General features: G+C 45.0%; 1 protein-coding gene across 1 annotated transcript in view; it reads right to left on the bottom strand.

The window, feature by feature from the left end:
* Positions 1–1,872: 1,872 nt before the first annotated feature.
* ADGRE1 (adhesion G protein-coupled receptor E1) overlaps positions 1,873–26,882 on the bottom strand; it is a 273,334-nt gene continuing 248,324 nt past the window's right edge. The window contains exons 12-16 of the mRNA XM_086917969.1: positions 21,389–21,455; positions 14,160–14,251; positions 10,875–11,043; positions 3,143–3,254; positions 1,873–2,045 (exon numbers count right to left, since the gene is read on the bottom strand). Coding sequence (XP_086774095.1) covers positions 1,954–2,045; positions 3,143–3,254; positions 10,875–11,043; positions 14,160–14,251; positions 21,389–21,455 — 532 coding nt within the window. The 3' untranslated portion in view covers positions 1,873–1,953. The remainder of the gene's footprint in view (positions 2,046–3,142; positions 3,255–10,874; positions 11,044–14,159; positions 14,252–21,388; positions 21,456–26,882) is intronic.

Genomic DNA, 26,882 nt, shown 5'->3' on the forward strand with positions numbered 1-26,882 from the left:
GCTGCTGTATGCTTGCCGCTACCACATTGGTCATGTAACTTAAGCCTGATGTGGATGAGTTAATGACGTCACAAATAGAACGCTCAGGGTGAAGCGGCTGTGTGACTGGAAATATGGCGGCTGAGGAAGGAGCAACTCATGGAAGTCTGCTTAGCCCTACAGGGATTTCTATGAGGCTATAAAATCTTCGAGATTGAATAATGTGTGACCCGGGCCGTACTGATGCTACCCATGCACAAGAGAAGAAGGCACCATGTCCATGATCTCGACCAGGTTGAGCTGTTCGGTTCTTTCAGGGAAAGGGGGCAGCTGAGAGTCAAACATTGTAGTTTACCATTAATATTCCTTTGGATATCCCTGGGAAAATGATGTAATTGTGCTTACAGACTCCTGAGCAATATGATAGAATGAATGATAAAATGGCAGAGTAAATGGACTGTGTGTGAGCCAGATACGATATGGAATACCAAGGTCGGACAATGTACTCTCTTGAAAACCCAGATTAAACCGCTTACACAAAGCCGTTAAAGACTTTGTATTCAGCCCTTAATGTACGTCAGTGTAATTATTAGCGCCCTATCAACCCTCTTCCCTCCTCCCATTATCCTCACACTCCTGCGTCATGCTGCAACGACCCTCCGCCCCCACAAAAAAACACAAAATGTTCTTTCTGCCCAGGGCGCTATCCCGGTCAATTCAATTTTGGGCCGGCCCTGGTTGAATTCTCACTTTCCAGTGTCTCACCATCCCATTGCTGTCATGCTGCAAGACCTCTTCACCTACACGCCCATACTGACCATTGTAAAACGCGCAGCCTGGAATCCTGATCAGTTACTTCGACAGGAAGGGTGTAGGAAACTATATGGCAATATTTTTGTCTCGGGTTCCTACTCACCACTGTGCAACTAGCATGTTTGAAGTATTCTGGTTCATTGGCATGCTTCTTAGGATATGCTGAGAACCTGTAGCCTAATTTAAGAAATGTACATAAATCTGGCAAATTGGTCCTGATAGCTCTTGATGCTGGTCCTTACTAACAATTCACAGGCCCACCTTCCTTGAAAGGTAGATGGGCACTGAAAAGCAAAAATTAACCGTTTATTGAGCAGCCGCGGCCCGGTCAGGTAAGAGCTTTGGGGCTGTGTGGCCGGCTGAGGGGGGATTTTGATACACCATGACGTGGGAAAATTGATTATTTATTTAATTTCCCCTCATCATCATAATCCTTAAAAATCCCCCCTCATCGGCCCCACTGCACTTACCTGCGCAGGCCGCGGCTGTTATTGAGTCTCATTACTCATGTGGCATGCCACACCTCACCTGCGAGGTCTGTAAGAGCATTGGGAGTTATAATCGATGGCAGAGACATTTAATTACTCCAGGCCTATAAATGTGATAATGAACAAGCCCGTTCCTGAGGTGTTGATTTAGAAAAAAAAGTGTCATTGAATACGATTTGTTCTCGATAATACCGTAAGGACATTCTTCACAAAAATGGGGGTTAACGCAAGGAACCTCCTTCATCAGGGCATGCGCAGACACAAGCGGTAAAGGAATTAAATAAGCCATGAGACTGAGTGATATTGGGAACTCATCAAAAGGGTAGACCAAAGGCAATGTTGGAGAGCAAACCACTCTTCTGAAGCCGCCGAGATATGAGAAGTCTGAATAAGAATGACAGTCATAATGAATATATATATGGACATTGACATTGTAAAACAACCTTAGACCAAGAGCATTTACTGATGATCGAAAACGGCGTAAACTCCCTGAGAAAGTAGGAAATGGGGTTAGGGAATAGGAAATGTCTCTCAAAAATACTGTTAAAGCCAGCGTTTTCTACCCATCAATAATGCCTTGGAGAAATTAGGTGTAATTAGCTCTTTATAGCAATTGCACTCTTTTACATTCACATTTTGTTGGTGCTGTCACAAGGAGAAGAATTGGATGGTGCTACAGGGTGGTTGCTGAGTTCCAATCGACGGTACTGCTTGAAGTGGTATTTTGGGGGACGGCGGAATGTCCGGAAGTGAGGGTGTTTCCATCTGGAAAAAAAATCACGAATGAGTTAAAAATAGAATGCATCTTATTGCTGGCCATTGCATCACCACTGACGTCAGTGACATGACATCTGTGTCTTCTATTGTCAAGATAGGAACTTGTTCAACCGCTTCCCCGTTTAATGATCAATGTCTTGTTGTTCAAGTCAATACCTGGGACGTCAGCAACTGCTAAGATCCAGCGCGAGGTGTTTGCAATTTATTGGGTGTGATAATTGTCGCCTAGAACAAATTTTGCCCATGAAATCAGGCATAACATTAGAATTTTGTGGCTTACTCACCAGAATCCGCGAATCCTGGTATTTTTTCTTGCCCTTTTCTGCCTTTAAAGTCCGGCAGGTTTAATCTGCCAGAATTTAACAGGAATTCAGTGTTTAGCACACCTAAATCCTCATTATGAGTAGCCGGTGTTTGGACTGATATTCATAAGGCCCTATAAAAGTTGGTGTGGCTAACGCTAGGTCAGAATTTATCGGGTCCAATAAATAACTCCCAATTTGGAATTTTGTCTTGCAAAAAGGGTAATAACAATAATTTGGGTGCATAGCGTGCTAAACGGTGCCGTCTTAATGCAGGGGTACGCTGGGCAGTTGCTTGAGGGCCGCAAGTATGGAGGCCCCATGCTATTCTTTGCACAGATCAGAATTTAATATAAGTGTATTTTATCGATAATTTACATTTTTATTCCTGTCTGTGGTTGAGAGGCAAGGCCCAGTATACTGCTTTTCTGGGTGAGGGAGAGGGTGGAGGGAATGGCCTATAATACTGTTAAGATAGCCCTGGAGCTAAAACCTACATGCTGTGATAATTCTCTGTAATTTTTTACCCAATACATTTCCGCAGGTTTTCCTGCTGAAATTTATAGGAGGAAAACTTCAGGAGTGTAGTGTTAGCCTTCAAGCTCCTAGTTGTGATGTGTGCAGTCACCACCCATACGCATAGTGTAAATCAATACAGGGAGCACTTTCCCAAAAACTGAAAGAAACTTTCTTTAAAAACAAAACACCCTATTTGCAACATGGTATAAGCAGGCAGTCGGTTTATAGTAACCTGACTTATGAAGGCGCTACATTAACTAGTACCTTTCAGTGATTTCAAAGGGGCAGCTGCAGTAGACATGGTGATCCCGGAAGACTGCGATTCCCTTGTGGGCTTGTGCATCCGTCTAAACCACCTCAGGTACTCCTCTCTCACCTGAAATGATAGAGGATAGAAATGAGGAACAACATGGAAAAGTCAAAATAAAGGGCAGGGAGACAACTTCACACCTATTGTGATGAAAGATCCAGGCCAACACATCAAGATGATGGACGGAGTTATGAAACTTTTCAACAACTCACCCCCAGTTAAGCGATCTGGGTTTAATCCATCATTCTTATGCTCATTATGCCACCCCAGTTTGGACCCAGACATATGAAAATCAGTCTTGACTCTGCTCCTCATGGGAATAGTGTAGCCCGAACTGCCAAGCCAGGCCCTCCCTGGACCAGAAACAAGCATCCTAGGACTGGTTTCGGGGTATCACCTCTCATCAGTCAGGCTAGCTTGAATCCAGTGGCACAGCGTGCAAAAGACTCACGTCTGAGCATACCCGTGGCCACTTAATGAAACATAACAAACATAGCGAGATGATGATAGATCCAGAACATACTCAGCACCCTTCTTAAGAGAGAGAGACATTGTATTGGAATAAGAGATCATGTCAGTATGGAAAGAAGTAATCATACAGAGTGGGTGACCACAGCAGAGGGAGGGAGGGGTGTCCTCAATGAGATGTTAAAATGCTTAATTTCCAATTAAATCCAAATAATGTCTTCACTGAGATTGAGATTACGTGGAGCGGAAAGGTTGCATTTCCACTCATTGCTAAATAGATTCTTATTGAACATACATGAAGAAACAGGCCTGGTGTCAGCTTCAGTTTAAGAATTTCCAGTGGCCCAGACAAAACGAGGGCACCCCCTTTTCTCTAGGAACAAGATTTATTTGAATCCACTTGCAATGTGGCACCCTTGTGTGGTCTCTTGTAGTGATGTTGTTTGTTGGTTGCCTACAGCGGCTTTAATATGTCATTGACCCAGGTTGCAGTGCCAATGGCAGCCACTAGGTACCCGGCTAAGATTACATAGCAATAAAATGTGCAATTCCACCCACAGACAACTCAAATGCTCAAACAGACAAAATCATGAGCAACGATTGTGCACCCATTGATAGTCAACAAGCACTTGTTTTTCCCCAATGGGCTCATCAATCATGCAAGCCCACGGCACGTTTTTCCTGTTAGTAAATCAAGACCGCAGAGATGTCCTCTGAGGTAGAGTGGCTACTGTCCTTTTTTACCTGCACTTTTAGAGATTTGTGGAGGTGACCGCGTGAATATTGTCAAGGAAAAGGCCTTTTTACTATACTCTTCAGTGGAGATGCTTATTGGTCTCTTCCATGTAAAATGTACACCTAGCCCCCCTTAACTTGGGTCTTTCACCTCCATATCATGTGGCAAAAGAATAGAGGGTGAATGTGTATGCCTGTGTATGATTGTGGATTGTGTGTTTGTGTGGAATAGAGAGAAATTGAGGGCCAAATTTATCAAAGTGTTGCATCGCCTTCGCCCGATGCAGCGGGACGCAAGAGCGATGCAACTCTAAGTTAGAGTTATAAAGCCTCATAATGGCACCTTGAGTGGCTCTGAGTGGCTTGATAAATATGGAGTGACACGACACAGCGTAAATCTCGGCCTTGTGTTACTCTGTCCGAGGGAAGCTTTCGAGAACCCTGAGCTAGAGGAAGGCACTCCCAGGGCAGGACCATTATCTGCGCCTTTCTCGCATACATGGTCATGGATATAATCAGATTTGGTACCAGTCCACATCCCATCAAAACATTATCTACAGATTTGTCCTTGTTGTTGGTGTCAAAGCTGTTGCCCCAGATCTAAGGGGGATGTTGGCACCATCCTTTCTCAGCCGCGACTTGCGGTTCTTATGGTGTAGGACCTTGAAACATCTAGGGCTCCATGTATTAATCCCATTCACAAAACAGGGATGTGCAAGGCACGCAATGGTAAATGAATGGGAATGCAGTTTGTCATGAGAACAAGGTACTAAGAGGTCGCACAGCAATGTGTACATTCTCAGGGAGGTCATAAAACAACTTATGAATTTTAATTAGGCAGATCGCAATTTGCGACATCTGGGATTGGCTTTAAATGCAAGGTTGGAGGACTGCAAGGGACAGCAGGCCTTCATTCTTGTATTTTCATTTCCAAGCGGGAATTATTGTTTTGTTCTTTAAATGGGCAGGTGTTGCTTTAAAAAACATCCTATTTAGGAAGACATCGAAGGAAGCAGACAGTGTTCCTCTAGATCACTGCCTGCTTCCCCCCAGGCCGCCATCAAGATTCCCTATGGGAAACATGTCCCATGGGGGAGCTTTGTAAGAAAGAAAAGGACAATTGAAAGAAAGAATGACGGGAGAAAAGACTGAAAAAAGGAAAAAGAAGGGTGGAAATAAAAACATAGGACAGAACAGAAAAAAAATCAAAGTAGAAACAAAGGCAAATAAAGAAGGTGAAAGGGTTGAGTACAGTCTATGGGAAGTGTGTCATGGCTTGAGAAAGAAAGAAGGCAAATGGTGAAACTGGAAGAAAAGGAAGAGGACTGGAAGAATGAGATAGGGGAGCATTGAGAAGCATGCACTATATGAAAGATGAGGGGCCTCATTTATGAGGCCGTGTGTCACTTTTACGCCGCAGCTGCATCACTATTTGTGACGCACCAGCAGCGTAAAAAATGTGGCTTGTTGCACCATATTTACAAAGTGACGCATCTAGGTAGATGCGCCACTTTGTAAACCCCTGCGCTACATTATACCTGCGCCAGGTATAATGTATGCAGAGGTGCGTTCTGACGCAAGAAAAGGTCATAGAAGTGATGCAGTGAAATCTATAAGATTTCACTGCGCTACTTCTACGACGCAAATGCGTCAATTTCTTATGCCTGCCTCACAGCAGGTGTAAGACTGACACAGGCCCTTTCACATGGGACTTGCTCCAAGTGAAAGGACACATTGCTAGAGTTGCGTCACTTTTGTGACACACTCCAGCAATGCGTCACTTTTGCGCCATACAGATACGTCAGAAATACTGACGCATCTGTAACTCCTTGCTCAATAATGCGTCATACTATAAATATGACCCATCATTGGTGTCGCAAGGAGGGCGCAATGAAAAGTGACACATCGCTGTTTTCACGCAGCGATGCATCACTTTTCATAAATGAGGCCTGAGAAGACCAAGATAAATTGTATTTTGAGATATTATGCACACAGGGAGAGATAGAGGTAATAGAGACTGATTTGACAGAGACAGAGTGCACATTCTAGGTATTATTGTCACCGAAAGCATAATGTGGACTTTCTTAGCATACTGTGGGTATTCTAGGCATTGTAAAAACAAAACACAAAACTTAGAACAAGGGTCACTCCAAGGGCAAGTTTAATGACGCAAACACTAGATACACGCCCCTACTACTATCAACATCAACAAAAAGTATCTAGGGGTCAGAAAGATAAGAGACTCAACTCGCAAGTTATCCTCGACAAAACCAAATCGTGATTTCTAAAAATGTGGAGACCAAGTGCTCAATTATATGAAAAAAATGCACGTGGGTGACAAACCTCAAGGGTAGGTAAATTTTCCCATCAGTTGCCAATCTGTACCGCCCTTTTTAACATCATCTGGGTTCTCCTTGCCCAGGAGAGAATGTGTCCACAGTCTAATGGTGTGATAGAGACTGTGAAACCCAGTGACTAGTGTGATCACAAATGGGTGGTGCAGATATAAAATAGATGTAATTAGGCAACTGAAAAGTAGTGCAAGTGATGTGAGTGGTGATATGATAAAATTGGATCAAGCTGAGTAGAAATCTGATTTTTAATGTTTTTCACTCAGCTCCTCCAAACCTAAAACTATGTGAAAAAGAAGAACAACAAATTTAACATAATATCTGTTCAGCAATGGAGGTCGACATGTTTCTGCATGAGTGGCTAATATGCCACAGCTTTCGTCAGGACCTAGAATGTTGCTACTGCCGTCAGTGAATAAAGTGAAAGGAAAAATAAAATATAATTCATATCACCTGAGATATCAGGCTAGATAATCCACCACATTCAAGTATTTGTGGAGAGGGCGCTTCACCCCACCTGGCTGCAGCTCAGGTACAGCGACGGCTCGTGGAGGGAGTTACGGTGGGGCAGGAGGGTGGGGAGGGGGAGGGGCAGGGTGGAGGTTGCTAAAAACCGGCATATGGATAATTGCAGGTAAGTAAACAATTTAATTAATAAAACGAATTTCGTAGTGCGCCTTGCATCGCAAAATGCAATGCAGTGCGAGCTACGAAATTCGTTTTATTAATTAAATTGTTTACTTACCTGCAATTATCCATATGCCGGTTTTTAGCAACCTCCACCCTGCCCCTCCCCCTCCCCACCCTCCTGCCCCACCGTAACTCCCTCCACGAGCCGTCGCTGCTCAGGTATAGAGGAGCACCGCTCTGTCCGTCGTTGTCTCCCAGCGTTCCTCTGCGCTGACTGGGGAGCGCAGAGGAACGCGCAGAGGAACGCTGGGAGACACCGACGGACAGAGCGGTGCTCCTCTATACCTGAGCTGCAGCCAGGTGGGGTGAAGCGCCATCTCCACAAATACTTGAATGTGGTGGATTACCTAGCCTGATATCTCAGGTGATATAAATTAAATTTTATTTTTCCTTTCACTTTCATAAGCCCGAAGCCCAGATCCTTCACTTTGGGGACGGGTTCAGGAAGTGCTCTGAGAGTTGCAGGCCAGTGCTGGGGACCCCAGAGCTTGGGGTCCCTGCCTAGCACTCTAACCTCCATCTTTCGCCATTTATTTCAGGGAGTTGGAATTCATCCAGGAGGAGACACGACCAAGGCAGTATTTGAGATCTACCATGCTAGCTTCTTGTTCAGACGACAAAGGAAACATAATGTGCATGCCATCAGCATAAGAGAACAGGGTTGGTTTAGTAGTCCAGAAACGAATGCAAATTTGGTCATTGTGATTTTTCCTATAACAATACATGTCTTCGCATTTTTTTCAAGGCTACCTTTATTGTAGTTATAAATATTAATATGATAATAGAGTGTCTTTGATGCATCTTTGATGCTACCATTGATTTGTCGTCTATAATTTTGGAAATTCTTGTGGGTGCCTAGCAATGCTAACTTGAATACAGTTATAATTTCACATCATCATGCCTAAGTAGCTGTTGAGTAACAGCCTTTTCTGCAAGATAACTGTCCCCTTTGGCCATGGGCAGTGTTTCATGATTCATGAGGAGGTATTTTACCTCTTATATTGATAAAGCTTTATATGACATTACCATTGGTACAGCTGTCTGAAGGCCAATGTCTGTAAGATTGGCGTAAGGTGTTATACCTGTGGACATGTGGCTATATATATATATACATATATATATATATATATATATATATATATATATATATATATATATATATATATATATATATATCTGTTTCCTGGACAGGCAAGATTGTAACCTGAGAGGTAGGTCTTCTCCCTGAGCCTGTGAGATATGTCTAACCTGAGGGATAGCCATGCTGTCTATTGACTGAAAATGAGTTGCTGAGAGGGAAATTGCACAGATCTCACTAAGAATCAACTTGGAACAAGCAAGTTAGGAAACTAAAAGGAGTGGGACGGTATGAGTAGAAATTGTTAGAAGGACATACTAAATAGCATAACTACATTGTTCGAAATATCTATAAAATCATTGTCTTTTTAGTCTCTTTTAGGGAAAGTTTACTTGAAAAATGTAAATGTTGACACTATTTATTATATATTAACAAAGAGAGAGTAAGGGTATAATAGATCACTCTCTTACCCCTAATAGATATTTTCTAAACAACAAAAGAGTGAAAGTTCCAACAACAAAACCCCAAATAGAAAAATTTCCTTTGAGGTTAAAGTGAAAGGGAAAGGAGGGTAGAGAAATCAAAACACAAACTGGTTATATAAGAAAAAAAAAGACACTATTTATTAGGAAGTTTTCTGCGAAGGGGACACAAAGACTACAATGTCCATGGGAAGGATCAGATTTGACTAATACACCATTAAATCATTGGAGTAATTATTGAGTACTGGTTTATAACTGGCTATGATACATAGGAACACATTTTCTTTATTTTCCTTAGAGGATGGGAAACCCCTTTAGCACTCAGAAAGACGAGCCTCGATAGTCATGGATTTTTTAAATGAGAAAATACATGAAAACTAGGCCAAAGGATGAGTTCCTTTATTAGGCTATGGTACTCCAAACCGCCTTTCATGATCATTTCTATTTAAGGAAGAGGTTACCTTACTCTTGACAGTATTTGGCCCTCCCATCTACTCTCCCTAGTTTCAAAACCTGAGGGCATATTTATCATACTTTCACACAGCGCAACAAGCTACCTTGCGGCACTGCATGAAAGGGCAGATATGCGCCGTATTTAACATCATACGGCGCATTCTTGTCTTTTCCTTGTGCTCGTGCACTTTTGGCTGCGCCATGATGCTTGGGGGCCTCAGTTGTAAGCAGGATTGTGTTTATGCAGGAAGGGACACCTTCCAACACAAAAACAATCCTTAGAGGCATTTTCCTCTTTCTATGTGTGCTGCAGATTGCAGCACATATGGAAAGAGGAATAAATGAGGAAAAATAAATATATTTCTACACGTTACGCCTCCCCTGGGGAGGGAGAGCATTTTGACGCATTTTCAGGTCTACCACTAATCTGGGAATGCTTTGCATGGATTGATAATGCAAGGTGACCTTGCATGGCTTGATAAATCTGTTTTCAGTGTTGCGTCGTCCTTGGCCCCCCCTTGCATGGCACAAGGGTGACACAACACTAACAAATATGGGCCCCCTGTCTTTTTTTTTTTTTAAATAATTTTTTTATTGAAAATAAAAAGTGAACATTGGACATTTTCAAGGTTACATTGCACTTAGCAATCATACATAGATAGTGTAAAGACATGGGCCCTGGTCTTTTGAGCCCCCTAACACATCAATTTTCCAAGCCTGCTATGAGATTTCAATTGGGTGACTTCCACTCTTGTGGATTGAGAGTAACAGTGATGGCCAGAAAGGCTCACGGGTGGCGGGGAGGGCACAGGGGAGGTCGCATGCGGGAGGGTGTGCAATACAAATAAAAAACCCTTACCTTGCTGCCGGGTCCCGGGTCTCTACTCCTGCTCTGCTCGTCGGACTTGAGGAACAGGAAGCAAAGCCAGGCTCCCCATACTAATCACAACGCTGCAATGCTGCGTTGTGATTGGTAAGCACCCAGGTTCCCCTGACCAATCACATGCAGGTGAGTTGTTTTTCTGCTCAAGTAGTTTATTTTTTTTATTGCCTGTCGGTTCTGCTAGCTGGCTTTGCAAAGTTAGAATATCTATGTAATACATTATTACAGCAGAGTAGTGGAATAATTATTATAGGTGTGGTCTTAGTATGCTGTAAGAAAATGATATACTGCAAGTGTTGAGGTAAGTATCGCAAGCTTGCATATATTATAAAAATATAGGAAGGAAAGCAACCCTCAAGAGGAGGAAAAGCTGTAACACATATAAGAACTGAATATGTAGGAAAATGAGGGGTGACCTAAAAAAGGAGGAATTAATCATTAAGGCAGGTTAGGGAGAGATTAAATGCCAAACACGGAAATAATCACGAAGAGAGATTTAAGATAACTAGAAAGGTATTTTTCCGAATATTTCTGAGGAAAGGTTACCTGGCGGTTTAGGATACAGTGCACCAACAGGATGAAGGCTCCCTGGAAGCTGTTGATGATGGTGAACAAGTATGCCATGATCTGGGCGGCGCTCTCAATCTGAAAGAGGCCAATAATCCACGTACAACCCAAGATGAGGAGCTGAGCGCCGGCTTTAAAGGTCAGAAGCCTAAAATACAAAAACATGTACTCTGTCAACTGTGGGATACTGCGCCTGGAGGAGAGAATTGAGTTCCTTCTTGCAAACAAAGCTTCAAGATGCATCACCACGGCCCAATAGAGTCCTAATCCGACCCATGGCAACTCTGCTTAACCCAACATGCGATGTATTATAGTTGATAAAGTAAGAACCAGTCTAGGCTGTGACAGCCTTCTGCAGTCAGATGAGGTCACATTTTTCTGAACAAAGTTCAGCGAGGGGTTTTGAGTGTTCAGAAATGTTATGGCGCTCAACAGTTAGTGGTAGGGTAAAGAAAACAACCAATAGGACCGGGTTGGAATTATCACCGGTCCCCCGATACCGCTTCATCCCACACGGTTCAGCCCTGAAGAGTCACGGGTTAACACCCGATCTGACGAAACACGTGTCGGCTGGTTTCATGTTCCTGGTGTCTCCCTTGACAGGAAGACCACTCTTTCACTTATAAAAAGCAACAGAAAGAACCCGTTGTGTGCGATCTTGTCCTTATCAACATACCGTGATTACACTCATAAACAGATTTTTTTGTGTGCTCTGGACTTTGGCTGCATTTTTCTGAACAGATGGAGCTGATGCCAGCGAGAGACAGTGTGTGCTGAAATTTGGGTTATAAGTGATAGCTTTTTCTCCCATGAAGCTCTTTCCAACTTTAACTCTCGCAAAACATTTAAAAACATCTTCCCAACTTTCTGTGCTAAGGACTAACATATCTGGTTAATTTTTCAACTTTGTGCCTCTGCATCGCCAATGCCTCGGAACTCAGACCAGAGAGGTGAAACTGCTGCTCAGGAGGATCACTTTAAATAGTTTAGGCCTTCTAATATAGGAAAGCTAGTGACCTTGTGGTGCACCTGCAGCCCCCTTTGATTGACAGCAACAACAAAAGGTGACGGATAGAATGCTTGAATTAATCTCAGCCACTTGAGAAAAAGATTTGTAGACTTGGTGCATGTGAGTAATTTGTGTGGTAGCCTGACCAAGGACAAAGTGCATTCTGAATACTGGAGTCCAGGAATAGACAGTCTAAGTGCAAAGCAAAGTGAAGTACTGTCATGGATTATCTTATTGTTATGGATGTTTTGCAAAGTAACAAAACACACTCTCTCAGAAGAGCTCCCCTCTCGTCCAGTACTGTACTTGATAGAACTTGTATTGAAATGGCACTTGACATTATATGGCCTGTCCAACAGAAAATCCTAAGTGAACGCTATCATACACATTGGGTTGTGACTAGTGGCCTGATTTAGAGTTCGATGGGTGGGTTACTCAATCACAAAGGTGACAGATATCTTGTCTGCCATATTAGAAGTGCCTTTGGACATAATGCGCTTGTAGTATGGCATATGGGAAAACCATCACGTCTGTGACAAAGTAAACCATACGTAGAACTCCAAATGAGGCCCTTATTGTGTACCCCAAATCTCCACTGAGGTGTTGATTGGTTTCTTGTGTAAAAGCTTCCTGGATGAAGGTATCCCAGAATTTACAATTGCAGACAATAGGGGGCTGTTCCCTGTAGTTTCATGCAGGCATTCCTCAAGGAAATGTCAATTTATCACCTAAATACTGCCCTGTATTGTCCACAGACCAATTGGTTAGTGGAAAGAATCAAGTGCATGGTAAAGGAATGCTTACAGAGGGCAGAGATTACAAGAGTACTGGCAACAAAGGCCATGCAGGAAAGTTTCTGTGCATATCGCACCACTCTAAACAGTATCACAGGTGTCCCCCCCCTCGATTCTCTCAAAGGGTGAAATCCCAGGACTAAATCATACTTGCGTGGATTAAGAAATGTGCCTATGTTTAGGTAAAAAGGAGAGAAGTAATAGAACAATTTGAATCTCATCTGATGAAATACAAAGAAAAGTATGATTGCTTTACCTTTGCGAAAAAGCCCTCATGTGTGTAGGAGATGGGATGAAAGTGAGGTTAAAATCTTTTTTGCAAAAATGAGGGCAGTATATTTTCCCATACCAGGACATTATTTGCCTAGGTCGAAATGTGGTTGTGCTGGAAAACGGACAAACTTGGAGTGTTGACAGAATTTCCAAATTCTATACTGTGTCCCAACCCGTCTCAAATCCTCTGGATGATTTGATGATGTCTCTAGCAACAAGAGGAAAGCATCACTAAGAGGTGCACATGCTCCATCCAAGCGGCATGAACATTATGTGTTTACTTAAACATTGTTCTGATTTTGTTTATATATTTACTTCTGCACCTCTTTCAGCAAGGGTTTGATCTACCTGCTGGTTAAGGAGTTTGTCGCCCCTCATGCAACATGTTCTTTTGTTATTTTCCTTGGGTAGGGAGATAAACCTTTTTCATCTCCCTTGTTTCCAAATGGTAGTTACCTCCCTTCCCTCATCCTTTGTCCTAACCATGGAAAGTTCCGTTCAGTTGTCTACTGTCACATCAATTGTGAGAGACTTGCTGACCGAGGTGGGTGGAAGCTGCTCCTCTGACTAACTTGCGACCCCGGTGTCCTAGTACTATTGGTGCTGGGCCTCAGCATTGAGCAGATACTCTAGAGGCTCTGGTAGCTCTAGGTATGTATAACATGATCTCAAGGGCTTCGGTAAATAGATTCCTCATCTATGGCTTACGTCCTGGATAATTAGGTTCAACTCAATCTGGTCTCACATTTAAAGTGGCTGTTGTATCTGCAACGCTTGATCCACCATGGATCGCCTACTCCTCAGCTTGATTTGGGACCAGCTTGATTTGGTTTTACAACCCAGGGAAGAGTGACTTGTACATGGCTAAGCATATATTTTGCAGTAGTCTATCAATTATCCTCAGGGAGCTTAATTGTGTAGTGACATGGTATATGTTGGACGAGCTGAACTCCTTAGTGAAGCCCCTGGAGGAGAAAAGACTCTGCAGCTACAGAGCCGCAAAGGTTAGGGCTGAAAAACAGAGGGAAATTAATTGAAATGTGTATTATTCAAGATGTTAGTTTAAATATCATTAGTCCCATACCAAATAAATGCTCTGGAGCATGATTGTGAAAGCTGCAAAACATGAACAAACATAGTAAAGTCACCGAAACATTTAGGTATTTTTCTGAGCAATTAATACACTACCTTGTGTCTTTGATGGTTGACACATTGGCATTGACACCTGAGAGCTTCTGTGCCAAAATAACTAAAGTTGTGATGAAGAGAGTTGAGTTAATCTAAGTAAAAGAAAAAAAGAAAACATTTAGATTTAGCAATACATTTCTGGACATGTTGCACATGGCAGATACATATATTTCTGTAACTAAAACATGTGAGGCTGGTTTTCCTTTAATCTATGATGATGATGATGATTGAAGCTTTTATTCGATATGCAAGATATCTTGTAAGCGTACACAAAATACAGCAATTTACAAAACTAAAAAAGCATTATTTTAAAAAGCAATATTAAATGCACATTTAAGAAAGATAAAAGGACATATAATGCCAAAATAAATTAGCTAAAAATGAATTAAACCGCTATTGACAATCTCTTGCATCGGATCAACCAAAATTGCTTTAAAAATTTAGCTACACCACAAACAATGGGGGGGGGGGGAGTGTCCGTCATTAGGATGCGCAGGGCTACTAGATAGCTACGCGTGCCCATATTTCGACAGAGGGGTTTAAGCCAAAAACTCCTGGGTTTAGCATAGTCCGGACATTCGAACAGGATATGCGTAATGGACTCTATCCTAGTGGAACAACATGCACAAAAAGGGGACGTGTGGGCACCTGATTTCCACTTTGAGACCAGAGCCCCGACTGGAAGGGAGCCCACTCTGAATTTAAAATACAATGCTCGGTCAACTGGAAGAGTGATTAGGTCCAGATAAGGTTCGTAAACTATTGCGTCTTTTACTGTTAAAAAGGCAACTGTAGATTTACAATGTCCAGAGTATTTAACTAATTGGTCCGCAACCCATTTCCAGTATAGTCTTTTCAGAACCTCTTTTGGTGGGGCCGATCTTGATAACCAACAGTCCCCCAGTCCAAGTTCCTCCAAGAGTTTTTTGGTGTCTCTCAACCACTTAATCTTTGCCCAACTGCCCAGGCTCATTATCTCAGCCAACCCTTCAGCATACGATTTTAGCTCTTCACCCCTCCAGATACGTGTCCATAAGAGAAGTGGGCGAAGCCGGGCTTGATCTTTAATGTTCTTACCACCTGTGTCCAAGAGCACAGGCACTGATGGAGTGCTCGGAGGGATGGCGATTAAGGATTTCAAGAGTTTGCTCTCAACTGTTGCCAAGGAGTCCAGACAGCAATGCCCCCACAGTTCTGCCCCATACTAGGCTGATGTTGCTACCTTGGCCTTGTAGATGTCAATTACTGGGGCAAGCGACCTCCTCGGAGATGCCCGAAATTCCCTCAAAAGGGCACCTCCTACTCTCTTATGGTTCAGGACCATCTTGGCAATGTGAGGTGACCAGTTCATGCTATCCGTGATCCGAATTCCAAGGTAATCAAATTCGGATACTTTCTCCAGACAACAGAGTTGAGAATGGGAGGGCAGCCCAGTTTCCTTGGAGGGTTTAGGACTAAAAACTTAGTTTTATCCACGTTGATTACTAAGCCCCTTGCAACACAGAAGTTCTGGAAACGAGTTAGCAGCTTCTGGAGGCCTTGCGGAGACTTAGAAATCAGGAGCGTGTCGTCCGCAAAAAGCAGGGTAGGGATCCGCACTCCTCCGAGACAGGGGGCGTCGGCTGGTTCTTGCTGAAGGTATTCCACCACCCCATTCACATATAGTGAGAAGAGGGTGGGCGCCAGAACGCATCCCTGTCTCACACCCCTAGACACTGGGATTTTCTCTGTTAACTCTCCATTTCTTCCCCAGCGGACCTGAGCAAACGTGTGGGCGTGAAGGCTAATAAGGAGGGACAAGATGTAGGGAGGCAATCCCAGCCCGTAAAGCACCCTCCATAACTCCTCCCGGGGAACTAGGTCAAAGGCAGTCCTCAGGTCTATAAAAGCCAGATATAGACTGCCCTTGCCTAGCTCCACCACCTTCCACCCAAGGAGTGCTAACCTAAACACCTGCTCTATCGTCCCCATTCCTGCCCGAAAACCTGCCTGGAAGTCTGATAGTATTTTATTTTCCTCCACCCAATGGAGAATCCTCACAAGTATAGCTTTACCTGCTATCTTTTGGGTGGAGTCGATGAGGCTTCCAGGAATCGGGCACTGGCCCTCCCATCATAATGTCATTAAGGAGAGCTGCAATAACCCTACCCCACGCCACTGGATGTGCCCGCATGAGATCCCCCGGTAGGCCATCTGGACCTGCTGCCTTGCGGGGGGCTACCCACCCGATTACCTTTTCGATCTCTAAAGGTGTAAAGAGATTATAGGCATGGGGTTCGGATACTAGTGGGGGGATCACCCTGACATTTAGTTCCCCATCCGCCGGGAGGTATAAAGCCCCAAAGTGTTTTATCCAGCTTTGTGGGGGAATATTACAAGGTCTCATGGCTTCGGCGGGCCTGTTCCGGGAGCCTACAAGGTTCAAAAATCCACTTGAATCTTTACTTTTGCTAGCGAGGAGTAGGTTCTCCCAAAATGTCTCTTCCCACTCCATCCTAGCAATTTTAAGGGATCTATTGTAAGCCTTCCTTTCTTCCAGTATAACGCTGTGGGATTTGTGTTTTATTGCCTCTACCAATCTTGATTTGTGCACCGTACATATTTGTGTGTACCAGCCATTACCTTGCTTTACACCTCTTTTGCTTCCTGGCTTACTAGAGGGGATGGTAAACACGTTTGTCATAGCCTCTACTAGAGAGACAAAGACCCCGCTAGCCCTACCCACCCCTTCCGGGAGGGACCCCAGATCTAACACTGCTTGATTTAAAAGGGTTGAGATTTCTCCAACCCTTTCCTCTGAGAGGACCAATTTAGCCCATTTTAGGCGCCTTCCACAAAGAGAGACTACAGACTCATCAGGGGGAGCTGCTATGGGGTTAATGGGACCCTTTTTAGGAATACACCACCAATGGGCCATGGTCAAGGAAAGTGGGTTGTGATCACTTTCAATCGTCGGGACCACAACCATATCCCTCACTTGGCTCCAGAGACATACATCTAGTAAGATATAGTCGATTCTAGAGGTGTGTCCTGGTCTATTATATGTATGTGACCCCCCCTGTCTGAAGTTGTCCTCCCATTCACTGCCCTTAGGTTTAATTCAAGGCTCAGGGAGTATAGCTGTAACGCCACCTCTGACCATCTCCTAATGGGTGGAATCTCCAAGACTGGGATCCCTAACCTAGCATCCTCCTCATCCTGGTCTAGGGCAACATCCGAGCCCAAGGGCTCGAACGTACAGTTCATGTCACCCGCGACCAAGATGCACGACTTGTGTGGAGTTGTGCTCAAGAGGGTCTCCAGGAGAGATAATACAGAGGACTTCCTCCCGCCCTTAGTCCCTCTGGCGTACACATTATAGACATTCAATATTGTTCGTCCCCTGGGGTCTCTTAAAATGATGTTTTGGATATCCGGACAGCCTGTCTGCAGCTCCTCAATTCTGCAGTCTAGGGAAGCTGCTACCCATATGAGCAAGCCACCCGAGGGGCGACCTCTCCCTGATTCCGAGATTAGGGCAGGCACAAAGTAGGAGGAGAATCCCACCCTATGTACCGACTCCAAACTCCAGGTTTCTTGGAAGATGCATATGGCGTGCTCATCAACCAAGGCATTCCAGTCTGGGAGGGCCAACTTTCTTGCGATCCCTGCGACATTCCAGCTGAAAACCTTAAAGACTCGGTCCGTCACAGCTGGCGTGTCGCTGGTCGCAAGAACAATACTGTCCGCGGACCTCACGGAAGGAACATGCAAATTAGAATCAAGAGAAATGGGCAGAGAGACTACCAACCCACTGTCGCTTGCAGTAGGGGGTGGAGCTGTTTGGGGTGATGGTACTACCATTGAGCCTATTCTATTGACAGTTACCATATCTGTAACGGCAATTTCACTCATATTGCCGCCCACCAGTCAGCAATTCCCTGGACCCCACGGGGGGTTCAGCCCGTTGAGCCCAAGACCCCCAACCCAGCGTGGGACCCAGTTTTGGCCTAAGCCAAGTGTACTAGGACCCTCCCAAGATGGCAAAGCAATTTGCCTGGGGTAAAAAAAGGTTAAGTCCACTACTTTAACTCCTACTGAATCCATGCATTTTATAGGGGCACAGATGGAGCTCACTACTCTGGGGTCTTGGAAATTTATTATTACACAGTCCCCCTCCTGTGTTTTTTTCCCTTGCCCTACCCACCCTACTCTGCGGGCACTTAGAATAAGCCCATCCACACCAGTCGGAATTGGCTTATTTGACTTAAGCCAGTGGATACACTTGTTCTTAAGAGACTGGTGGTTCTCCAACTGGCCTTCCTTCAGTGGGGGAACATTTACTAGTACAGCGACAAAGGGTTGGCACTCTGGAGGGAGGTTAACAGGGGGGATCCGCCGTGGGAAATTACGGGGGGCCACTGTAGTAACAGCTGGGGTTATAGGATGAGGGGCAGTTTTGGCGACCGTTCCTGTCGCTGTTCCCTTGGCTTTGTCTTGTGTACCAGGTGCTTGACTAACTTTAGCTTTACCTCTGCTTGCCATGGGCTGCACTTGTGGAATTGGCTTGGGGGTAATCTTGGCAACCTCTGTGGGTGTTGGTGTTCCCTTGGGTCGGGACCCTAATTTGGGTGGGGTTGAGATTTTAGGTACTGGAGCTTGCACTCTGCTAGTTTCAGCCTTATTTGACCTATTAGAAGGATTAGAGTCTGCCTGTAGTGGCAAGGAAGCTACTGTGGGCACACCCTTTAGTCCCATGTCCTGGTTCTCGCTCACTCTTTTTAGGTGTTTAATTGTAGTTTTAAGTGAGAAAAAACCGTCGAGGGTAGATTGTTCTAGTTTATCTATTCTAGCCCCCAGGTCCTTAACCTGAGTCAGCAAGGGCAACAAGAGACTATTTACCCTCTCCAAAATGGTGTCAATAGTCATGGGATCGATAAATGTGGGGACATTATCAGCACTATTTCTAGGGGTCGGGCAGTTATTTAAACCTATGTGTGAGTCCACGGAATCCCCCTCCACCTCAGCCTTATCCTCTGGGACCGGCCCCTTTACGTCTTTCCCGCCCTGTCCAAAGGTCTTTCTTGTTCGTTTATAGAGCGCCGCCTGTCTCACCAGCCTGCCCTTATTAGGGTTGGTAGCCTTTTTACTTTTGGCCCTTTTATTCTGCCTACTTGAGTCATGTACAGATGGGACCCCATCTAGGTTTACTGTGACGGGGACGGGCGGTACTGACAATGGTGACTGAGTTGTACCTGTATTTGGGGGCGTAGATGGTGCAGGTAGAAGTGATGTACTTGGGCCACCCTCTTCCGCAACGCCACTAGGAAGTAGCGCGGCCAAATGTTCCAACCTATCTATGTTTTGGCCTATTTCTAGCAACTGGGGGGGTCTATAGGGCAGCCCGGGACAACATGGGGGGCAGATTGGTCCCGCTCACAAGCCGGTGTCAAGGCCTTTGCTACAGCCCCCAAGGATGAGCGTCTGGAAGGGAGATAGACCTCGGAAAGACGGCGTTCAGACATAGCGATCTCCTTTTCTATAACTGCCGCCACTCTGGTTATAAAACGGTCTATAGTTCCAATCACTGGGCTCCCACCAGCAGCTCCCCTTTCGCCCTCACTCCTGAGTAGTTTACCAGAACGGGTTGACATGGTAAGGGATACACCTTAGGGAGTCACACACGACCCACCTGAGCCCAGGGCTGGATATAAGAGGTGTGGCCCAGCCCAGCCTCTGTCAGCCTCTGACTGCCACAGACTGCCCGCCCTTTGCTCGGGCTTCGCTCGGCGTCCCGCTCGCGTCCTGCTGAGCGGCAGGCCGTTGTTTATATAGGGGACGTTGCTGGGCGGGGGGGGCGTGTCTCGGTGGGGGCGCGGCCGTGCACACCTGTGCAGCGCAGGGACTCCTGGCCTTGTGAGTCCCTGCAGGCGCACTCCCTGGGCCGGCTTTCACAGCTCCCTCCACGATCCAGGAAACACAGAAGCCCTGTCAGCCTCTACCCCTCGCCGCGCAGCGGCACCCGGGAAGCGGGTGCTGCAAGATGTCAGAAAAGCGGCAGACAGCGTATCCCTCCTGGGATAAGGGGAGGCTCGAACTGTGGCTTGGCAATGAAGGTCGATAATGGCAGCACCCGGGTCAGAATCACCGCAAAAGGCTCCTTTAATCAAATTCTATACATATTTGTCTATGCACATAAAAAAGTGTCTATAATTGTTGGGTTGGGAAGGGACTGCAAAGACGGTGGATATATACTACTCCCAGTGACTCCCCTTCGGTACGGCTAATAAAAGATGGAAATAATCCAATCTAAACCTCGAGAGCTGACAAAGGCCACAAGAGATATGGCTCCATATCTAGAGATGATTTAAGCCTCATGTGCTTACGGACACTATTTTTCAACAGTTCCACCTATTACCTGGGCAGATGTGGCTTTTGTGAAACAATCTTTTATTATGCGTAAAAAAGCTAAAAAATGATGAGTTATCAACACATCACTTTGCTTAGCTCAGACTAAAAAAAAAAATATATATATATATATCTACACACACAGAAATACACACATGTGTGTGTGTTTTGAAATGTAGATAGTCTAAGGTAATTGAACAGATTGGGCACACTCAAAGGAGGCAGCTGTACTCATGGGCACCATACACAGCACAAGTTTGTGTAGGGCTACCTCCTCTGGGTTCCAAGTGGCGACACAGACATCTAGAGCTTTGTTCTCATTTTCTAAGTTCCACTGGAATCTCATAGGTGAACAACGCTATTATTGACAGCTGCACATCTATAGCTCAATATTTGTGGAAAGAATCATTGTTGATGTGTGCAAACATGCATCAGTATATCTCTGACTAAGATAATATGTCTTTTATTGATGTAAGCATCCTTAATTCTGAGTACCCATCCAAAATTTGATGGCTGAGATAGGATCAGGTATATAACTCCGTGGATAATTTAAATTGTAGTTCAGCTACTCATTATCAGTATGGGTTTGACTTTTGTGCCATTAACATTAATAGAATGGATAAATCAGAAAACAAAAACAGATTAATGGGGGGACATTAACACCTTAGAAGCGGCGCAATTCCCTCCCCAGTGCTGCGCTGTCCATTCGAACTAGTGCTGAATGGACGTCCAATGGTCGTGCGCAGCACTGGGGAGGTAGTGCTGCCGTCGGCCAACGCCCCGACGCAGCACTTAAGGGGTTAAGCAAACAAATGAGACAGAAAACAGATATGTAAACCTACCAATATAAAAGCACATACAGGTCCAAGGAAACTCCATACATGCCCAGTAGCAGAGTTGAGCCAGCAGCTATGAAAATATGGAATGATTAGTTGTCAATTTTTGCCATTTTCTTTTATCAATTCAATTTGCAGCAACTACACCCTATACTTAATGCAAATTGCAAGCAGTAAGATGAAAGGTGACATTTCAAATAGCAAAGACTAGTGTAGATCTTCTATGTACGTCCCTTTCTAGTGTGTTTTCAGACTTGAGATACAGAAAATAGTGTTAGAAATCCTGTCAGTTGCTGCTTCCCACGCTCCCCTCTCCCCCTTCACTTCAGACCTTACACCATCACTTTTCCCCCAAACACAGTGCTCTTGACTTTGACTGGTTTTGTATAGTGTCCTATCTATTCATTTGAGTAACAAGCAGATTGCAGGAGCAGATGAACATGTGACTAGTTGTTGATGGAACATTTTCTCTCATTAATAAGAAAAGGCCAGTAGGCCGCCTTTGGAGCTCCTATGAAACACTGAATGTGACCCCTACGTTTCTTGAAGTATATCCCCTTCAGTTAAGCATGATGGTACACTTCTCAATACCTTCTTGAATTGACCAAGAGAGATTTAGAATAATAGACTGACTCATGATATCTAACAATTACTGGGGAGAGATGGAAAACACTTGCTACACCTTTGATCACTCTAGGACACTATACCTTGGTGAATATTTTTTGTTCCAAATAAGGCTCCTGAGTTGGACCATGGGTACAGTAAGAGTCATCCAAATATTCGTCAAGATCTCATGGAGGTAAGCAACAGGTTTCTAGTTTTAGGATCACATAAGACGGTGTGGCAGAATGGTATGTGGTCTTTGTGATGGGTCATTCCAGCCAACGGACATTTCGCCGTATGCATAGCACTAGCTATGGCAGGTGACAAAATGCTAGCAGGCAGGGTGGTAAAATGTAGTGGGGACATGGGGGAGGACCCCTCTAAATAAAATGACAGCAGGGAAGAAATCTGCACCTAAAGTGTGTCTGCATTTGCCCCATGGTGAAATATCCATAAATGAGAGAGATTTCTGATGGCTTCCTTGCATTTATAATGCACGTATACAGGTGTCCAGTTGTGATCTGTTCCAATTGTAACTAGATAATTCAAGCTGGGGAACCAACAACTTAAAAGGCCATGTAGTACAGCATGAAAGATTGAGCGAGTGAGTAAATGTGTATGCCTGCGACTCTTCTAAATGTCACACTTTTGACCAAAGCAAATTTGAGTTCACCGAACATTAGCATCTATAGACACGCAAACTCAAAAATATCCCAAGACTTTGTGCCTGACTTGCATACATTTCAAAAACTTTTTTTATGGATAATTGGCCAAAAGCAATCAATGCACCATTGTTGCCTTCCTGGTAACTGAAGGTCTATGTCAACCTCTGATGAACAAGGGTACACAGAGCTCAGAAGATGTTGTGGGACAATCAACATCAAGGAGATTAAACAATCCTTCTGCCTCTATGATCATCAATAATACAGTAGTAGGAATACTGGACAACTGCTACAGGCAGATGTTTGTCTTCTTGTATGTAAAAACACTCAAGTGTCTCAGTGTTATCAGGGCCTACTGAATGAAGTCATATATTCTGAGTCCTCTGAGGCGGAAGCCGGAGGTGCTGTTCACTCGGTTTTTTAAACTTATTTGCATTTGTGTTTGAATCATTTTTTTAAAACTTGTAATCTCACCCTGAGCTCCTCTCTCTGTGAAGCGCCAAGCAGGCACCCCACAATCAGCTGACCTAGCGCTGTTTTCGTGGGACACTTTACTCGGCCGCCATCGCTGCTACACGCGAGGCCACGCCCCCTGTCAGGCCACGCCCACCCCCCCACCTATTAAAGCGCTGACTGATAGCGCATTCGCTGGAAACTGAGTCCTCTGAGGCGGAAGCCGGAGGTGCTGTTCACTCGGTTTTTTAAACTTATTTGCATTTGTGTTTGAATCATTTTTTAAAACTTGTAATCTCACCCTGAGCTCCTCTCTGTGTGAAGCGCCAAGAAGGCACCCCACAATCAGCTGACCTAGCGCTGTTTTCGTGGGACACTTTACTCGGCCGCCATCGCTGCTACACGCGAGGCCACGCCCCCTGTCAGGCCACGCCCACCCCCCCACCTATTAAAGCTCTGACTGATAGCGCATTCGCTGGAAACTGAGTCCTCTGAGGCGGAAGCCGGAGGTGCTGTTCACTCGGTTTTTTAAACATATTTGCATTTGTGTTTGAATAATTTTTTAAAACTTGTAATCTCACCCTGAGCTCCTCTCTGTGTGAAGCGCCAAGCAGGCACCCCACAATCAGCTGACCTAGCGCTGTTTTCGTGGGACACTTTACTCGGCCGCCATCGCTGCTACACGCGAGGCCACGCCCCCTGTCAGGCCACGCCCACCCCCCACCCCCCACCTATTAAAGCGCTGACTGATAGCGCATTCGCTGGAAACTGAGTCCTGTGAGGCGGAAGCCGGAGGTGCTGTTCACTCGGTTTTTTAAACTTATTTGCATTTGTGTTTGAATAATTTTTTAAAACTTGTAATCTCACCCCGAGCTCCTCTCTATGTGAAGCGCCAAGCAGGCACCCCACAATCAGCTGACCTAGCGCTGTTTTCGTGGGACACTTTACTCGGCCGCCATCGCTGCTACACGCGAGGCCACGCCCCCTGTCAGGCCACGCCCACCCACTCTCTCCCTAAATGTGCCTCCCACGCAAGCGCAGCGGACGAGCGCAGCGGGAGCGCCTAAGGCAAGCCGTCTGCGCCCGTCCGCGGCCGGACGGGGCCCGGGGCCATAAACCCTGGCTCTTCTATGCCCGACAATATACGGTACGGTAGGCAAGAACTGCTGGATATGCGGCCAAACATTCCCTTATCTTGCAAACACTCTATGGATGCATTATCGCTACAGAACTGTCCCACATGTACTTTTACTCCTGAGAATACGATTACTAAAATAAGCACGGTAGGGATACTAAAAGCAGCACTGCTTAATTGCAGATCCCTTCGAAAACACTGCACTCAAATTTTCCATCTACTTGAGGATGAGAATATCAACATCTTGTTTCTCACTGAAACATGGTTGGACGAGTACTCTGATCCCGACATTATACAGGCCCTACCACCCGGTTATTCCCTCTCCAGACTTGATAGAAAGGATGGCCGAGGTGGGGGTATTGCTATTGTTACCAAAGCCCCTCTAGAATGTTCACTCTCTCCCATTACGATTGATCACAGTGAAGCCGGCTCTTTTACCATCATTACAGGGCCGAAACATTCTCTTTCAGGCATCCTTTTGTACCGTCCCCCAGGTAGGCTATATGACTTTACTCCCAGCCTTATGGAGGCCATAACCCATTTAGCACTTAGAAAAACCAGAGTGTTAGTATTAGGGGTTTTAAATGTCCATTTTGACGATCCCCTTGATAAAGAGGCGGCAGACATTAAATCTGAACTACTCTCTCTACAACTAGAGCTAAAGAATGACGATCCGTCACACCAACTGGGACATTTATTGGACCCTATATTTGGGAACTGGACGGGAGTTCAGACCTCATCTCTCCAACCAGTACCCTGGTCTGATCACTTTGTTATCCCCATGCAAATTCAATTAGATGAAACTGAACACAACAAGGATAGCACACAACGATATCAACGTAGGAAATGGAAAAATTTCTCTCTAGACACCTTTATAAAAATCCTTGAAAATGCGGGACCTCCTAGAGGATCTGACAGTGAGACAGCATATAAACATCTACAGAATCGCATTACTAATGCTCTAGATATCACTGCCCCTATTCGCACTTTAACCAACTCTAAGAGGACTAAAATAACTGCCCCGTGGTTTACACAGGAGCTTCAGCTAGCTAAAACTGCCTGTAAAAAGCTCGAAAGGGAATGGCACAATAACTTCTGCCCTAAAATCAAAACCCTATATAAAACGGCGCAAAAAGAATATAACAAAAAGATTCGTGTGTCTAAAGCATCCCATTATAATAACCGTATCCTGGAAGCTGAAAACTCCTCGAAAGAGCTCTTTCAGATCTTCAAGGACATTTCTATAATAACCACGAATCCTACATCCCACAATGATTCAGTAGACTCTTGCAATAAAATTGCGAAGTATTTTTCCGGCAAGATCACGGACATCTATGCCAATTTCTCCAGCAATATAAAATCTGGCATTGACTTTGTTGAGAGTGAAGATACCACCCTTACAAAATCTTGCCTTTGTGCTTTTACTGTTCCTCCCTTCGAAATCCTTATGAAGACTTGTAAAAGTATTAAATCTGGCTCTCCCCGAGATCCCGCTCCCCCTAAAGTTTTAGCAGCTAGCCTCCCGGTCTTAGAGCCCTACTTTAGACATATGCTCCAAGTCTCTTTTAACACTGCCTGTCTGCCTGTAGAATGGAAGAAAGCAATTGTACTCCCTATCAAGAAAAAACCGAATATGAGCCAGGACATCCTGGAGAACCTTCGCCCCATCTCCTTACTACCCTATCTAGCTAAACTTGCCGAGAAAGTAGCCAACATCCAACTCATGGCCCACCTTGAATCTCAAAATGCCTTTCACAGCTCGCAGTTGGGCTTTAGATCGAGCTACTCCACAGAGACAGCGCTCCTGAGAGCGACCGAAACTCTGCGGGAAGGAGCCGATAAGGGTAAGATCATGGCACTCATCATGCTGGACCTCAGTGCCGCGTTTGACACTGTAGCACACTCCATCTTGCTACAGTGTCTAAACAAAGCAGGAGTCACCAAAGAGGCTCTGGGGTGGCTGAAAGCCTTTCTCACCAACAGGAGCTTTCAGGTCCAGAGAGGAAATTTTCTCTCGGACAGCATGGTATTAGAACAGGGGGTACCTCAGGGCTCTGCCCTGAGTCCCACCCTGTTCAATCTCTATATGGCGCCGTTGGCAGAGGTGGTTCAATCGTACGGCGTAGAGCTTGTCTCTTACGCCGACGATACTCAACTGTTAATCTCCTTGTCCCAAGCCCCCACCTCTGATGCTGACAACTTCAAATCCTGCATGAGCAATCTCGCAGATTGGATGACTAAGCACTGCCTCAAACTAAATGGCACAAAAACTGAGGTACTTATAATAGGAGGTAAGGACACTAACTGGACCAAAGACTGGTGGCCTCCCTGTCTGGGACCTCTACCCACTCCCAGTCGGGAAGCGAAGAACTTAGGCGTCTGGATTGACAATAAACTTTCGTTAAGAAAACTGTAGGAAAGTGCTTTGGAGTCATGAGAACTCTCAATCGTACCCTGGATCTTCTCCCTCTAGATTCCAGGCGTACCATGACTCAGGCACTTATAACCTCCCGTATAGACTACGGCAATGTGCTTCTGCTGGGTACCTCCGAAAAGAACATCAGAAGATTGCAGGTCTTACAAAATTCAGCTGCACGTCTAGTGCTAAGACTTCCCAGAAGAGCACCTTCTAAACCTACCTTGGCTA

This window comes from Lissotriton vulgaris, chromosome 4_1, assembly GCF_964263255.1.
Source record: "Lissotriton vulgaris chromosome 4_1, aLisVul1.2, whole genome shotgun sequence".
Taxonomy (NCBI): Eukaryota; Metazoa; Chordata; class Amphibia; order Caudata; family Salamandridae; genus Lissotriton; species Lissotriton vulgaris.